Source organism: Dipodomys ordii, unplaced genomic scaffold (assembly GCF_000151885.1).
Source record: "Dipodomys ordii isolate 6190 unplaced genomic scaffold, Dord_2.0 Scaffold258, whole genome shotgun sequence".
NCBI classification, from domain to species: Eukaryota; Metazoa; Chordata; class Mammalia; order Rodentia; family Heteromyidae; genus Dipodomys; species Dipodomys ordii.
The window spans coordinates 390566-407894 of record NW_012267474.1 but is presented as its reverse complement, the minus strand read 5'-3'; the positions used below and the strand labels follow the sequence as shown (position 1 = coordinate 407894).

The window sequence follows — 17329 nt, the reverse complement described above, 5'->3', positions numbered from 1 at the left end:
TTACATGGGCAAGATAATGAGTACATTTCTTATCAAGCATTGCAGCCTTCTCCTTTGTTTCCCCTTCCCATCCCTTCCCATCCTCCCCCCCACACCCAATCCTCCCTGGCCCCCCCACGAAAGTTGTAAAGTTCGTTTTTGACATAACGACTTGTATTAAAATATCATTTTTATTTCTCTACTTATACATTGCTATGTATTATTGTACATTACATCATGTGTTACAATAATATGGATAAAGTGAATGCTAACTGTTCCTTACATGTTTCCATAAATGAATTACAATTTATTCTACATATTCATATATTTTTAAGACTTTTTCATTTTTCCTTTTCCCCATTGTTTTTTTAAATATCCGTAGTTATGCAATTGGTTTTTAACAAAAATAGTACACATTGAACCACTGGTAAACAACTGCTAACAGTTATATATATCAGCTTTTAATTGGTGATGATCCTGCTGGAGCTCCTTTAATTGTTGTGATGCAGGTCACTCAGTTTGCCTCTAAATTGGATTTTGTTTGATTTTCCTCAGTGACTAAAGAGGCAGAGAATTACAGAGATCATGACCAACATCTAGAGGTCAAGGTACATAGAGAAATTCTAGTCACAAAATACCAACAAGGAAACACATTTTTAAAGAGTTTGTATTCTGAACATTCAACACTGCTTTGAGCTGGATAAACAAGTCCTCTAAAATGAGCACTACTCCTAAACTTGTTCATTTTAGTTTTGTTTAGGAGATACAGACAAGGCCATGTTCCACCTATCTGTACAGCCTTGGTAACCATGATTATAGGAGATTTCCCCAATGCCTAGATTTCTTTTGAGATATCTCCTTGATAACATTTGGCCAGTAAAACCTCAACTTGAATCCACTTCTCTCACTTTTGGGGATTATAGGCAATATTTTGAATAATATTTAATCTTGATATATCCTCAAATTTCTAAATATCATTATTATTCTTAGGCCTGAGATCATATAATTGATAAATATTTGTGTGTGTCTAAATAATTTTGCCAATTGAAGATCTCCTTAGCAAAAATCAACTCCTCCTAAAGCCTAATTATCAAACCTTGCATGGATCCTTGTTACCTTGTTAAAGTACAGATTGCTATGAACTAGGTATGGGTGTATTCATAAATTTTGTGTGTGTTGTTGGGGTGAGCCAAAACTAACTACATTTTTAATAGACTGGGAGTTCCCCCCCACACCCTTTCCAATCAAAATACTGGTGATAACCAATAAAATCCATGATGCCTGTAGCATGGAAAGGACTCCACTGATAATATTGGAACTGATTCTCAAAACAGGTGACCAGTAAAAGCACAGAGTTGAGCTAGATGAAGAGGCATACCACAGTTACCAAGTTATTTCTTAGGGATGCTAGTTACAAATGTTAGCACCTCTATTTTCCAGGATATTCATACTAAGATGTAGGGTATAGAATTGACAAGCATAACAAAATTTTCTCTTACAGGCAGTAAGTACCCTAATGGTTTTTTATCCTAATGGTCTTTTAATCTAATGGTAGAAATGATTGCAATTGAAACTCTGAATTCAATATAATTTTTAATAAGTTTTTTACTGTGAAAATACTGTACAGAGGGGTTACAATCACATGAGCAAGGTAATGGGTACATTTCTTATGAAGCATTTTTGCCTCCTCCTTTGTTTTTCCCCCTACCATCCTTTCCCTCCCACCTCCACAACTACACTCCCCCTCACCCACCCCACCCACCCCGCAAATTGTAAAGTTCCTTTTTCAACATAGCATCTTGTACATCTCATTGATGCAATGGGTCCACCTGTATCCCTATTTAAACAATTTGTTTTTTTCTCTTCCCCTCCCCAAATTATACCAACATCAAATATAGCGAAAACAAGGGTTATACCGTTGGGGAGGGACATACAAAAAACAAAAAAATCACCTGGTACCTTATAAATACATTAGAAACAGTAGCAAGAAAGAAAAAAAGCACTTTTGTACTTATCTTGGGGTTCATTTCACTTAACATCATCTTATCTGAACTTTTCTGCTTGTCTCAGATATATACTAGTTATTGCAAATAAGGGAAACCATGGGAACTATATTTCTTTGTGCCTGGCTTATTTCACTTAATATAATATTTTAATATAATATTTTAATTTTATTTTATATTTTATAGTATATGTATTATATTATATATATTATATATTTTATTATATAATATATCGTATAATATATAATATATATTTTAAATTTATATGTTAATATAATATTTTTCTGAGTCTTTCCATTTTCTAACAAATAGGGCCATGTCATTCTTTCTGATGGAAGCATAGAATTACATTGTAACAGGTTTTTTTGGGGGGGGGAGGGGTCTGGTCTTGGGACCTGAACTCTGGGTGCTGTCCCTCAGCTCTTCAGCTCAAGGCTGGCGCTCTACCACTTGAGCCACAGCGCCACTTCCAGCTTTTTTCTTTTTGCTTATGTGGTGCTGAGGAATCGAACCCAAGGCCTCAGTCATGCAAGGAAAGCGCTCTACCACTAAGCTACCTTCCCAATCCCTACATTGTAACAGTTTCTTAAATTCACTAAATATCCTGTTATTCTTCCACAATGTATTTTTCAGCAAATTAATCAAATGATTTCTTAAAGTTTCCTCTGGAGAGTAACAGAAGGGTGAGAGGATCAAAATATAGTGTACTTATTAATTGACATACTTAGTTGAGAACACTTTGTGTAACTATTTAAAGTGATATATGTATATATATATATATATATAATTTTGATTATCTTAAATTAATATAAAATCTCCAAATGTCTCCAGTCCAAATCTAAACAGTCTCTGTTTATTTGTCTCAGAGATTTCAGTCTCTACTTCACCTGAAGGAAGGAAGAGCACATGCAGGATGAAACTGGCCAATGGAAGAGGTGACTTGTGGGAAGTGATTATATTATGGGATTGGAGGTTATACCACTGCTCACCAGAGGGTTAAAGATACTCTCATGCAGTGAGGCAGTTCTCATAATAGTCACCTGTTATCAAATGAAGACAACCATAGGCTTGGCCAACTCAAATTACAACTGGTTCTCTCTTTATTAACACAACATATTGTACCACATGCAGGACAGGCCTCACAAGAGTACAGACAGATGAAGATTCAGCATCGGGGACTTTCTGCATCTAAAACTGTATGCTAAACAAACTCTTCTTTACTCAGAGTTTAGGCCAGTTACTTTGTTATAGGGAAGGACTGACACAGGTGTGTCATGTTTATGTGTGTGTGTGCACAGATGTGTGTGAGAGACAGAGAAATCTGGTTTAAATAGAAGTGCTCTTAATAGGCTAATTGAGGAGTAAAAAGCAGCTCTCTGCCTATGATACAACTTCCAAAATCTTAAAGAGATTACTTGTTAACTTGCTGAAAGGCAGATTCACACTCAGTAGATGTGAAGTGGTTTTGTAATATTGTATTTGTAACATGCTCTCAGGGATGCTATTGATGATCCTGAATTCTGGACACTTTCTGAGTAGGAAAGAAAATACTACTACATACATGTTTAGTTGTGTTTGCTTCCTTTTTGTCAAGAAATATTTCTATTTGAGCATGGTCCCTTACATATTTCATGATAATATCTCATTTTTTATGAACTGAGACTTACTGAAACTCTTACTATGGAAGAGACATGTGTGTACCTGGTCTTGGACAAGGCCCTCCTGGATATATTCTGAGAGTTGGGCTGTGACTTCACTGGGTCATCAGCTGTGGGCTCCCATCAGCACAGTCTCTTCAGGAAATATATTTCCCAGCACTCATCTCCCTTTCTGCTTTCCTGTTTATATTCTGATTTAGACAGGATATCTTCCAATCACATATAAGTTTGCAAGGAACGTGGACAAAAGTGAGAGTGTGGACAAGAGAGAACTCCATACAAATGTTGTATCTTAAATTCTGTTTTGTTTTTTCAGGGAAAGGGTATGTTTATTCATCGATCTGGCTGGCACCAGGCCATGTTGGCTCTCCAACAGTAGTAGTACAAAATGATGTCCATAAAGATTCAAGGTTATGAAGACAATTCATCTTTACCTATCACCCTTTCATCATTCTGAACTATCCCTCCCAATCCCCCTCCTCCCTTCCATATACATTTCCATGTGTAAGAATGCATGTTAATTACTAAATCTGAACTTATCATTCTCACTATGTCTGTAGGATATGGGGAAGTCACTTATGATTACTCTGATAAATATAGATATAATATGGGTCACTCTGGAACTGTACCCAGTACATGACTCCACAAGTGTCTTAAATGTATTTTATTTATTCACATATATTTATTTCCATTCTTCAGTTTGCATTTATTTTAACTAGGCCAGAAGCCAAGGGTGCTTTGAATATCTGCTCTCTGAATAACTCCTCTAAGATCAAGCACCAGAAAAAAAAATATGTTCAAACCTTCCAAAACCTGATACAAAGTATTAGTTAATTTTTTCTTGATATTTCCTGAAGTTATTTAAAAACATATTTTTCAACTCTACTTTCTATGGTTTAGACAATGGCAGTGTAAAACAATAATATGTTACTCAATATCAAAATAAATTAATTTTCTGAGAACTAGATTAAAATGTTGCATGTTTTAACATGAGAGTTGAAATGAGTATTTAAAAATACATTTCCTAAAAAAAAATCCCTGACAAGAAATAAATAAATGTTTAAATTACTATAAACTCATGTGTTTATTTAATTATTTAGCATCCCCAAACTTCATATTGTACCTCAAATAAAATTATCTCATGGCAATACAAAATTGATTTCAAGTAAATTTTAATGACTATTTTTCTTCAAAAATTGTTTTTAAAATGATTTTCACAAGGAATTTTTCCTTGCCTTTAAAAACCTGTCCTGACATATCTAGAATGGCTTCATTATTGACTGACTGCAGAATTGTAGGACAGTCTGGACCATATATGAGTACAGAGCAGTGTTCTTTGTAAGTCACAGAAGAGGCAGTGTCAGGTGTGTGCTGCTTGGGATGAGCAGAAGTACAGAGAGTTAAGGTCTGCAATTGACTCCAGAACCTATCTCCCAGTGCTTTCCAGTGACCTTAAAAATGGGGGCTGCATCTGAGATGTTCTGTCAGCAGTTGGAAGCACCAGGGTAAGCATCTGGGGCAGCCCAGGCTCTCACTTCTGCTTCCCTGGGAGGCTTTTGTTCTACTGGTGTCACAGGAGTAAGTAAATAATTACCCTGCTGACAATAGTAAGTGGCAAAATCTTGAGGGTGCAGGCTGCTGATGCTGAGAGTGAACTCTGTGCCAGATCCACTTCCATTGAACCTCCATGGGACCCCAGATTGCAAAGTAGGTGCAAAATAGATCAGGAGCTTTGGAGCTTTCCCTGCTCTCTGCTGCTACTAATGTAAATAATTGCTAATGACCTGACTGGCTTTGCAAGTGATGGTGACTCTCTCTCCCAGAGATGCAGGCAGGGATGGTGACTGAGTCAACTGGACATCACAATGGACACCTGACATTGGAAACCTTAAAACAATTAGTCATTTAATTAATGATATTATCAAAGTACTTCCACGAAGCCTCAAGCTGCTCTGTTAATATGAGAAGAGTATTCCCTGGCATTGTTCTTCCTTACCTGGGAGCCAGAGCAGCAGGAGCCCCAGCAGCTGAGCAGTGGCCTTCATGTGCAAGCTGTTTTTTGAGTGGAACCTTCTCTTGCATAGGGTGTAAGCAGCCTCTGAAGAAGTTCTCAGGGCAGTGGGCTGTGCTCAGGGCACATGAAAATCAGCCGGGTTGGAAAAATTTGAAAGACATGGCTATATATGTAGCTTAGTGATCTTCATGAATTTCTGAGCTAGCAGTCTCCAAATCTCTCAGGTAACATTCCTGTCTCCTATCAATAGCCCAAAAAGACCCCCCCTTAAAGATGAGATGTTCCCTAAACCAAGAACTCACATCTACTTCAGTCTCTTCTGCTTCATGAACCTTCATGTTCTTATGCTATCATGTCTTCCAGTTCAGAATAACATTTTTTAATAACTGGGCTAGAACTTGTGGTCCCAGCAGATTCAGATTTGATGAAAGGAAACACAGTAAAGGGTGAGCAAGGCAATGAATCCACAATGAATGGAGAAGACATCCTTAACATGGGAAGCAAGGAAAAACTGCCACAGACAGTGAAGGCAGAACGCAGTGAGGAAGGCTCCCACATCAGGACCAGCATGTGGGGACACTGTCCACCCTAGTGCAGGATGTCACTCTGGGGAGCCACTAGCAAGGCATTGTCATGACAGTGAATCGACTTCTCATCATTGTGAGTCCCAGCTTCTGCAGGTACACAAAATAACACTGCTCTTCATAGTCAGAAGCTCACACACAGGGAAAGTCCCTGCCAAAGTCAGAGTTCTCTTCATCATCCTTCACTAAATGAACTGCATGTGGATCTGGATTTGAGAGATTCACCAACTATGACCCTGGTTATGATGTATCTGCGGCCTGAAATATTACACTTTTGAAGCCAAAGGAAGCTATAATGAAACTGTAAAACTCATGCCTTTCTATTTAACTGCATTTAATGAGAACTTTGAAGGTGGACCTGTCTGTTGATACACATCCACTCCTGGTACATACAACGTCCCCCCACACCTGGGTTTGAGACCAAGACATTTTAGGAATGGCTATGATTCAGGAGGAATGAAGAGTGGATATGAGAGTGGAGATCAACCACTTCACAATTTGTGTAATAAGACTGTTATGACCTGAGCCTCAGGTACGAATCATGAACATAAAGATGGCTTGTGTAGACGATACTAAAGCTACCAGCACATGTGTTTAATACAACATTATTTACCATACCTAAGATACAGAACCAACCCAGATGCCCCTCAGTAGATGAATGGATCAAGAAAATGTGGTATATATACACAATGGAATTCTATGTCTCCATCAGAAAGAATGACATTGCCCCATTTGTTAGGAAATGGAAAGGCTACGAAAAAATTATATTAAGTGAAGTAAGCCAAGCCCAAAGAAACATAGGTCCCATGGTTTACCTTATTTGCAATATCTAGTATATGTATTAGTCAAGCAGAAAAGGTCAGATAAGTTGATGTGAGGGAAATGAACCCTAAGATATGTATTCAAATGTTTTTTTTTTCTTTCATGCGATTGTTTCTAACGCATTTATAAGATTATTTTTGTTGCTTTGTATGTCCCTACCCCTCAGTTTAACCACTGTTTTCATTGTATTTGATCTCGGTGTAATTTGTGAAGGGGAAGGGGAAAAACAAGTCGTTTAAATAAGGATACAAGTAGAACCGATGCAGCAATGAGAAGTACAAGTTGTCATGTCGAAAACGAACTTTTCAACGTTGGTGGGGGAGGGGGAGGCTGGGAAAGGGATGGGAAGGGTAAACAAAGGAGGAGTCTACAATGGTTGATAAGAAATATACTCATTATCTTGCCTATGTAATTGTAACCCCTCTGTACAGTATGTTCACAATTAAAAAATAAAGATTGTGGAATACTAAAAAAAAGAAAAAGAAAAAGAAAATCAGGTCTACCTAGAACACACCTTGGGTTTTTCCTGTTCCTTCAAGTTGTGTTCATTGGATGGCTGGTCATCAACCATGCATGTCTTGTAGGACAGTGTGATCCACTCTTTACTTTGGCTTAAGTTCTCTGGCTCTGAATGTCCTCCCTGTCTGTCTTCTAGTTCCCCAATAAAAATTAAAGTGTCCTTTTTCATCTGCAACATGTGTCTCAAGAAAGCATTTTCATCTGTGCCACTCTATTCCATGTATGTCTCTGTAGACTCAAGATAAAATGCACATCCATAGACACAATCCAACTGCTATCCTGTGAGCCTGAGGTCAAACAATGTTCCCTGGTGGCCCGCCCTTCCATGCTTTATGGAGTGTGGCAGCTGCTAAGTTCCTTAATTGGCTGCTTCAGCATCCTCATTTGTGTAATTGTTACAATAGTGTTGAACACTTTGCTGTATCTTTCTCTGGGATTTTACCTTCTTTCATCCATGGACCAATTTTTCCCTTGGCTATTTTCACTCATAGGATCATATGTCTCATAATCTTAAGTATTTTCTTCAACGGCAACAAACCCCTGAAGTACATCTCCAACTCCTCAACACATTTCCTCCTACTTCCACTGTTAAAACATTGCCTATAAAAGAGAGATGCCCTATGTTTGTCATTTTAACTTGCTGTTAATTCACCTTTTTGCATACCTTTTCCCTAATACTTAGCTCATAATATTTAGTAGTGAAAACTTCAATACCCACCATAGAAACTCAGAGTAAGTTTTTTCCTCAAGTTATTCCTTATGATTAATTGGATATATTTCCAGGTAAAGTTATAATCAGTAGGACAATATTTTATAAAATAAAAGAGTTCACCTATACATTGTTTAAAAATTTGTTAAATCTTAAGAAGATACATAAATGACATAATATATAATAACAAAACAATGTGACAATAATACTTATTAGACAATATATTGGAAATGAACGTTACAACTTGGGCTGGGGGAGTAGTTGGCAAGGTAGACATTGGAGATAGTGAGGGAGAGGGGGAAACTATTCAAAAAGAGTTCTATTCATTACCTTACATTTTTAATTGTAACCCCTTACATATCAACTTTACAAAAAATGTGAAAACAATAAAATAGGGAAAATCAGAAAAATCATAGACTAATATCTAATAATACATCATATATACAAAATAACACATAATATATTTTATATAATTTATATTTAATTATTATGTACTGTATCTCATATATTAGTTATATATACATAAATATGATACATAAATTGCATGCATATGTTCACTTGTCAATCTGAGAATCAGAGGGCTTCTGACTTAAGGAAGATCTGCTTTATCTTGAGGTTTCTCCATTTTTATTTTTATAAATAAAAGACATCAGTGTTGTTCCTCTGACTGTCAAAGATTCCTTGATTCTTGAGATTAAAACAGAGAAGATTCAGTGAGCTAGGAACATTGCTGTGATTCTTGGTGGGAGCTGGTCTGGAGGACAGAGGGACTAAGCTCAAGAAACATCTCACCTTCAGTGTACCTTGCAGGAGAGCACAGAATGGCTGGATACCAGTGCCAACAGTGTTGTTTGTATTCAGTGTTTCTCTTGATAATTTCAGCTTGATTGCTAAGTGGAACTAGGATTTACAAAATAGAAATAAACTAAATTTATCCTCCTTTAACCTCCCCTTTTTCTCCTTCCATTCATCTCCATCTCCTACTTTGCTTCTCTCTCTCTCTCTCTCTCTCTCTCTCTTTCTCTCTCTTTCTCTCTCTCTCTCATTCCTTATTTTTCTCAGGCAATGTATGTTGATCAAGTCGAATATGTTCCACAAGTAGAAATCTCTTTTAAAATTAGATAACTGATCTCTGCAGTTCATCATTCTGATTGAGTTAAAGAGAAAAACTATAGCTGTCTACCTTTATGTGAAACAATATTTCTAATAGCATCAACAGCTATCCATTACATATCAGCAGGTCAGGAATAATGGAAAATACCTGTTTTAATAAATAGCCAAACTCTGAAACGAACTTTGTACTCATTTATATAGTTATTTAGCATTTTACCACTCAAGCTGCATTAAAATATGAAATGTTCACTATTACCTTCTGTACCTAAAATTGTACTGAGGTTCTCCAAATGCAATAAGAAAAGTGATTGGATAAAAAGCACAAAAGACCTGAAGCAGAAAAAGGAAGTGGAAAACTGTCTTTACTTGTTAATGAAATTCATGCATGAAGTATTGAAAACTCTCAAAATAAAAGTTTTGAAATAACTTCGAAGTGTCTTTGTGCACATTGTGAATATCTATTCAAGAATAAAATAACCTGGATAAAGTCAGAGTATTTCCATATTTATAGTCTGGAATGTAATATTAATATTTCAACATTTAGCACAGTGCCAGTATAGCACATCTATAATTACACTTACTCCAAAGATTGAGATATAGAAGCTCGCTGGTCCAGGCTAGCCTGGGCAGGATTCCTGTCCTATGATTCTAGGACAGCTCTGGCAAGAGGAAGCATGAAGAAAGCAGCTGGGACAGCCCAGGCTCACACTTCTGCTTCCTGGAGGTTTATGTTATGGCTTGTATCACTGTGGGTGGGTAATCATAATACTGTTGACAGTAATATGTGGCAATGTCTTCAGGCTGCAGACTGCTGATGGTGAGAGTGTACTCTGTCCCAGATCCACTGCCACTAAATCTGGAGGGGATGTCGGATTGTAAATACTTTGCATCATAGATCAGGAGCTTTGGAGCTCCCCCTGGTTTCTGCTGGTACCAGCTTAAGGCATTGCTAATGCCCTGACTGGCCCGGCAAGTGATGGAAACTCTGTCTCCAGGAGATGCAGACAAAGTGGATGGAGACTGGGTCATCTGGATGTCACATCTGGTACCTGCCATTGGAAAAGTAATAAGTATACATAGAATCAAGCATGTTATAAGAAAGCTTCATAAACAGCCAAGCATCACTGACTACAGCAGACTGAGGAGATCCTCAGCATAGTCTTTCCTTACCTGTAATCCAGAGCAGCAGGAGCCCCAGGAACTGAGCAGGGGCCTTCATGTCCATGCTGTGTGCTGACTAGGACTGACTCCTGCACAGGATGTGAGCAGCTTTCAAGAACTGCTCAGGGTAGTGGGTGTGTTCTGGGCACATGCAAATCAGTAGGGGTTGGAAGGGGCCAGCACAGCTGCACCAACATGCCATATTTCAGTATCTCAGCCCAGACATGATGTCCCAGATACAAAAAAACATACCAGGGTATTGTAATTAATGAAGTTTTCAGTGATTGAATTTAGAGTTTATAATATAAACAAGCTCTGAAAGGATGACATATAGCATAGTGAAGTATGAAGTGGGACACCAGAGCTGCAAAGCCCAGAGAAGACAAGGGAAAATGCCACAGGTGATAAATCCAGAGTACGATGAGGAAGGCTCCCACCTGAAATCCAGCATGTGAGGAAGCTGTTCACCCTAGTGCTGGATGTCACAACTGAAAAGACAGGGACAACATTAGCTTGACAATGAATCCACCATCTTATTGTGAGTCCAAGCAGTTGCTGCAGGTAGACAAAGATAGCAATGCTCCCCCAAAGGCCAGTAGCTCACAGACCAGGCATTGCCAAAGTCAGAGACCGTCTGTACCAGGCCCTAAATGACAGGTTCCAATAGCAACCCTGCTAACTGAAGTATTTCACACACTATTGGAGCAAAGCAGAGTATAGAAATAAATTCTTGTTTTCCTCTTCCCCCTCCACATAATGAATAGAGCTTTGATGCTGGATCTGTATTATGGTAAACATGCAGTCCTTGTGCAGACAAGGTCTCTAGATTATCATTCTCTAACATGGGGTTGAGAGAGGAACAATTAGAGGAATAGCTTTCAGTTTCAGGTGGAAGAAGAGTAGATATGAGGATGGAGAAAGAATCACCCGACTAATTGTGAAATAAGACAGTCAGTCCTGGGCTGGGAATGTGGCTTAGTGGTAGAGTGCTTGCCTAGTATGCATGAAGCCCTCGGTTCAATTCCTCAGTACCACATACACAGAAAAAGAAAGAAGTGGTGCTGTGACTCAAGTGGTAGAGCACTAAGCTTGAGCGCAAAGAGGCTCAGGGATAGCATCCAGGCCCTGAGTTCAAGTATAGGACTGGCAAAAAAAAGACAGTCAGTAAGCCAGACCCAAGGAAATATAATTCCCATGGTTTCCCTCATTTACAATAATTAGTGTATGTATACAACAATTTTATCAGATGAGCAGAAAAAGCTCAAAAGCTATGTACATATGACCATATAACATGATGCAAAGTGAAATGAACCCCAAGATATGGGCACAAGAGGTCTTACTTTATTGTTGTTATTTTTAATGTACTATGTGATTATTTTGTTTCCTTTGTATATTTTCCCCCTATGGTATAACCCCTGTTGTTACTGTACTTGATTTTGATACCCTGAATCTTGTATATACATTTGTCTAATTTGGAGAGGGGAAGAGGAATAACAAAATTGTGCAACAAAGATATAGGATGACACATTGCAACATATCCACAAGAGAGTATATTGGAAATGAACTTTATAACTTCAGGGAAGGAGGAGAGAAAGGGAGGGTGAAGGGGTGAGGGTGGTGGGGGAGGAAAGGGATAGAGGGAGAACAACTAGGGAAAGAGTAACAATGCTCGACAGGAAATGTACTCACTGCCTTCCTCATGTAAATGTAACCCCTCTGTACAGCATTTTTACAATAAAATAAAATTTACAAAAATAATAGAAATGTTGTTTTGGATTTAATAAACTAATCAGAGTGATCATGGTTAAAAAAATGACACAGAGAAAAAAACCCATTTCTTACAGTTAGTGAGCTCATAACATTTAAAAAAATAAATTGAATAACAGCAGAGATGTTTATACCTAAAAATGTAAATATAAAACTCCATGGAATTATTTTTACAATCTAAGTAGGAAACCTAAATTATTTCTTCATGATAATTAGGCACTTAATCACATATTTCTTTTTATTTCTCTGTGTACAATGGGACAGAATGACTAATTTTCTGATGAGCAAAATGTGATCCTGTCAAGGTTTATAGCTCTTAGTGAGAACCTTACTTCATCACATTCCAGGCTGTATATAGAGCACCCACAATAAGGAGTACATAGTTGAAATGTAGATTTCCCAGATTAACACAAGAGTAGATCCACTGTTCATTTGTCTCAATGCAATGGCTGAAATTTCAGTGGACCTTCATCAAAACCTGCTGAAGAACAGGATGCTTTGTCAGAGCCGTACAGACACATTATTTCCCCTTCCAGTAATCAAATATATGACAAAACAATTCCTACTCTGAACACTAAAATTGTGAAATGTTTTTATGGTTGCCCCAACTATTAATACTTTAATTATCCAATATGGAAACTTGGACTGAGGCAAAATGAAGAAGCAGTACAAATTCTGTCATGAGCTCATAGAATGAATATATAATCATGAAAACATTTGTCAGATATTAGTGTCTCCTGACTATATTCCTAGCCATACAGGAGTCTGAAGATGTCAAGGATCATGATCAAATCCCAACTAACATTCAAGAAGGTGGACTGGAGGTGTGGCTCATGTTATAGAGGACCAGACAAGCGAGGAAGCTGAACAAGCATGAGGATAAAAAATATAAATAATATAAAATAGGAAGGGACAGTGGGAGAACAATAAGAGAAAGGGTAACAATACTTGACAAAAAATGTACTTATTGATTTAATCATGTAACTGTAACACCGCTGTACAGCATCTTTACAATAAAATTAAAAATAAAAAATAGTACCATTTTCACAATGTAGCCTCTGACGTGCTTCAAATTCCTAATCCTGTTGTTTTTGTGGAAGCAGGCGTCCCCAAGTGCCTACGATCTGGCCACATTAAGGAAAAGACTGAGGCAGGTGCACTGCCTTGTAATGTCCATTGTGTTGCCAAGTGCTATTGTTTGGGGCCACGACACTGTCTGGCTGCTGCGCCTCCTGTGCCTTGGAAAACTACTTGTTGAGGGAATTCATTTTTTTCTTTATTATTTTTATTGAGAAAATACTGTACAGAGGGGTTACAATTACATGGGCAAGATAAAGAGTACATTTCTTATCACGCATTGTAGCGTCTTCCTTTGTTTCCCCTTTCCATCCCTCCTTTGTGATCCCTGGAGACAGATGTTGGCAAGTTGAGGACCATGATTGGACCACAGGTTCTGCACACTGTCCTGTAGACACAGCCCCATCCCTCAATGTTTGAGGACAGATTAATTCACACAAAAACAGGTTCCCTTCCAAGGCTGAAATGGATGTTCTTTCTGATAAAATGGGGAGTGTCTGTGTATTATAAAAGTGATGTCTAGTCACAAAGCACAAAGCATTACTCCAAACTCTGTGTGGATGGAGTAGATCCTTGAATCTCAGGGCACAAAGAATTGAACCTGCCTGTTTTTTCTAAATAGCTTCTGAGTTTGAAGTCTCTTATCCCCAAAGTAGACATTGCTTAACATTCTTCTTTGCATTTGAATACAGTTTAAAGGTAGAATTTTGCTGTGCTCCATGAATAACCGGCAAGAAGGGTTATGCATCCTATTCAGTGTTTGAAGACCTGTCTCTACTTTCAAGGAAAGAAGCATCTAAAGACCACATGTTGGAGTCCCAGTAAGATGAATATGAGTTTAAAACAACACAATTGGAAATAAAATCCTCAAAATCTCACCCCCTTCCAGAGTTTAGGATAAAAGCTACACAGCATTGTGTCCAGCACTATCAGCTTAGAAGGGGTCTTGTGAACTTTTTGTCCAGGATAGCCTTCAAACCACATATTCTCAACCCTCAATTAGGTAGACTTAGAAGTCATAGCCATTGGTGCCTTTTAAATTATTATTTTATTGCAAAGATACTGTGTAGATGGAGTTATAGTTACATGAGTAATGTAATGAGTACATTTCTTGTCGAGCATTATTAGTCTCTCCTTTATTTTTCTCCTCCTATCCTTTGAATGGTCTGAAAAAATTAGTCCAGAAGATGTAATGAGAAAAATATCTGTACATATATGACTTGAGTGACCCCTAGTGTTTTGCTGGTGTAAGGACTAGATGATAGTAAATACCTTTGAAATCCAGAAGCTCTAATGTCAAATTCCAGTTCTTCTCAATTAGAATTAGTAGGAAATTCCATTATCTTGAGATATTTCTCTAAACTAATTTACTCTTTTTTATTTTCATTATACCATGTAAATGTTTAAAACTGACATAACAAACATTATTGAGAACTAGTCATACAGCACTGTTTTAAAAGAAAGTAATGGAAAGCACATATTTGCATAAGTTACTACTAAATAAACAAGTCCTATTTATTTTCAAATTAGGATGGTTATATTGTCAAAATAATGTATTGATATGTTTTATTACATTTTTATTTTTATGATGATCCTAAAAAATACTATCACTTTAAACCATTATTGAAAGGGATTTTTTAACCCCATTACAATGCTTTTGTAATGGAAGTAGCAAATAAGTACTCTTCCTATACAAACTATTTAAAGAATAAAATAAAGTTGTATATTCATGTCATCTCAAGAAAGCAGAAGAATAAGGACTAATAAGTATAAGATGTCACAGTAAACATCATTCTTCTATTTAGACTGATTGTCACTAAGTTTTTATTTTCACCCATTATTTGATAAATTTATATTTGACACAAGGTTATATTTGGTGTGGATACTTCTGGGAAGTAAAGGTAAAAGAAATGAGCCACATGGTAATCCAGTACATGCTCTGTTACAGAGTCGTTGTCTTCTTTTGGATAGTAGCTAATGACTGAGTGTGCAAGAAGGCTGCTGGTGGTTATGGAGAAAGATAGAATCTTGCACAGGCTCAGGTGTCTTTATGGTTACACAGAACATTCCCAATGCAGATCTGACTGATGAACATGGATTCCTACTGCCTCTGCTCCATGTTGGGAAAACCCTGATGGATCTTTGGTTATCATGTCACAGCATGCAACATGTTCCTAAACCCAGCAGTGCTAGTCTACCCCTTGAAGCAGAAAGCTGTTTGGAAGCTCTTTTTACCTGCAATGAGGGGAGCAACAGAGCATCAGGTTTCTTTGCATGGGATCAGCACAGGACATTTTTAGTTACAGACAATGCATTACACTCCTGTGAATCTTGCAGATATTCACACACTATATTGCTCACAAGAAATACCCTAGACCTCTTTTTGCACTCATGTCATTGACAGCCATCACATTCCCACCAGAACCCACTGAATGAAGGCATGAAATCAATGGTAGCTAACACCTCACTATATCCTACATGCCAATCTCTGGCATTCTAGGGAAAATGAAAGGGGGGACTTTGCAAGAACAGTGCTGTTGGAGCCTCTCCCTCTTGATGTATATAATGTGGTGTGGACAGGGGTGGTGGCCTCAGGTTTATCAAGCACCTGGAAGTAATGTCCATCCACACCTGTGCTGATAAAGATGGTGTTCAACTGCTTCCTCCTCCTCTTCCCTCTGCCTCCCCCCACTGTTTCCTAGGACATGTAGTGTTGGTTTCTCAGGCAGCCTGGCTATGAAGCCCTTGGCTCCATTGTGCCTCTTCAGCTGCCTCACCAGTTGGAGCCCAGGTTGAAGGACGCCACCTGTGTCTCTCAGGCTTTTCCATGAATCATCTTTCACCTCGCTATTCTTAAAAACATTAAAACCCTTTTTAGTTTACAAGATTTTTCATAAAATTTTTAATTGTCACTATTTGTTTGCTTGGCTCTGGTCCTGGGGCTTGAACTCAGGGCCTGGCTGCCCTTGTTGAGGTTTTCTTCCTCAAGTATAGAGTTCTACTACTTGAGCCAAAACTCCACTTCCAGCAATGATTGTGAGGGTGGGATGCCTTTGGGGAAGTGTAGTTCAGTGGAGATGACAGGCTCCTGTACTTTCCTATCTGGTCTTTTTGGACTCATGGTCTTCACTAAGTCTTGAGTCAGAGGTCCTCCAGCTTTTCTTCTCTTTGGAAAACACGTGATTACTTTTCCCTATCCAGAGGCCCACTGAGTAGTCTGTGCTTTATTTGAGCCTGAGACATACAAACACACTGGTTATGTATGTTTGTTATGTACATGTATGTGTCTATTCTTGCTCTATGTAGATGTTCTCTGTGATTTAAAATTCCCCCACAGTATTGTCCATGTTCATTCATATATTGGTATAAAATTAATTTCACTGATTTTGACCATGTTTGACTACTTTTCCCTATCCACGGTTGATCTGCAGAATGTGTGCACTGTGTGGGTCTGTGTGTGGGCACATAGTGCATCTTCACACAACTGTTCCCTATGAATGGGAGAAAAATACCTCCCTCCCAGAGATTATTAAGACTTATTAATTTATATATCTTCTAAACCAATCCATGTGAGAGATACCTGTTCCTTAGGACATCTTCTTTCAAGTTGTATAGGGGCTGGAGTAAAGGAGGTAGGAGTAGCCATGAGGTGCTAGGGTCCCAAGAGTAAGGTAAGAGTGGACATATTGTGAGACTGTAGCCCTGGCAGAGGCATGGGAAAGCCAGTGGGCATTGTCCTTTGGATATCTCCCTGTTATTTCAGGCTTCTTGAGCTCATCACCAGGGGAACTTGCCATTGCCTTGGTTGTCCTCGAAAATGGTCTTGACCATAGCCCGGCAGTTCTTATATCAGTGGCCTTTCTGGTTTTGCCCATGGGCCTGGGGGCAGCCATGGTGGTACTGGAAGGGGCACAGGCTGTTGT

The 17329-nt window shown here is 38.2% G+C and overlaps 2 gene segments (V, D, J or C); both read right to left on the bottom strand.

Annotated features, from left to right (window-relative positions):
• Positions 1-3408: 3408 nt before the first annotated feature.
• Positions 3409-17329, bottom strand: part of LOC106001011 — a 263455-nt gene continuing 249534 nt past the window's right edge. The window contains 3 exon segments of the V gene segment in view: positions 3409-3513; positions 5425-5513; positions 9081-9188. Coding sequence covers positions 3484-3513; positions 5425-5513; positions 9081-9188 — 227 coding nt within the window.
• LOC106001007 lies at positions 9772-10679 on the bottom strand. The segment is given in 2 exon segments: positions 9772-10450; positions 10572-10679. Coding segments are annotated over 2 exon segments (378 nt in total).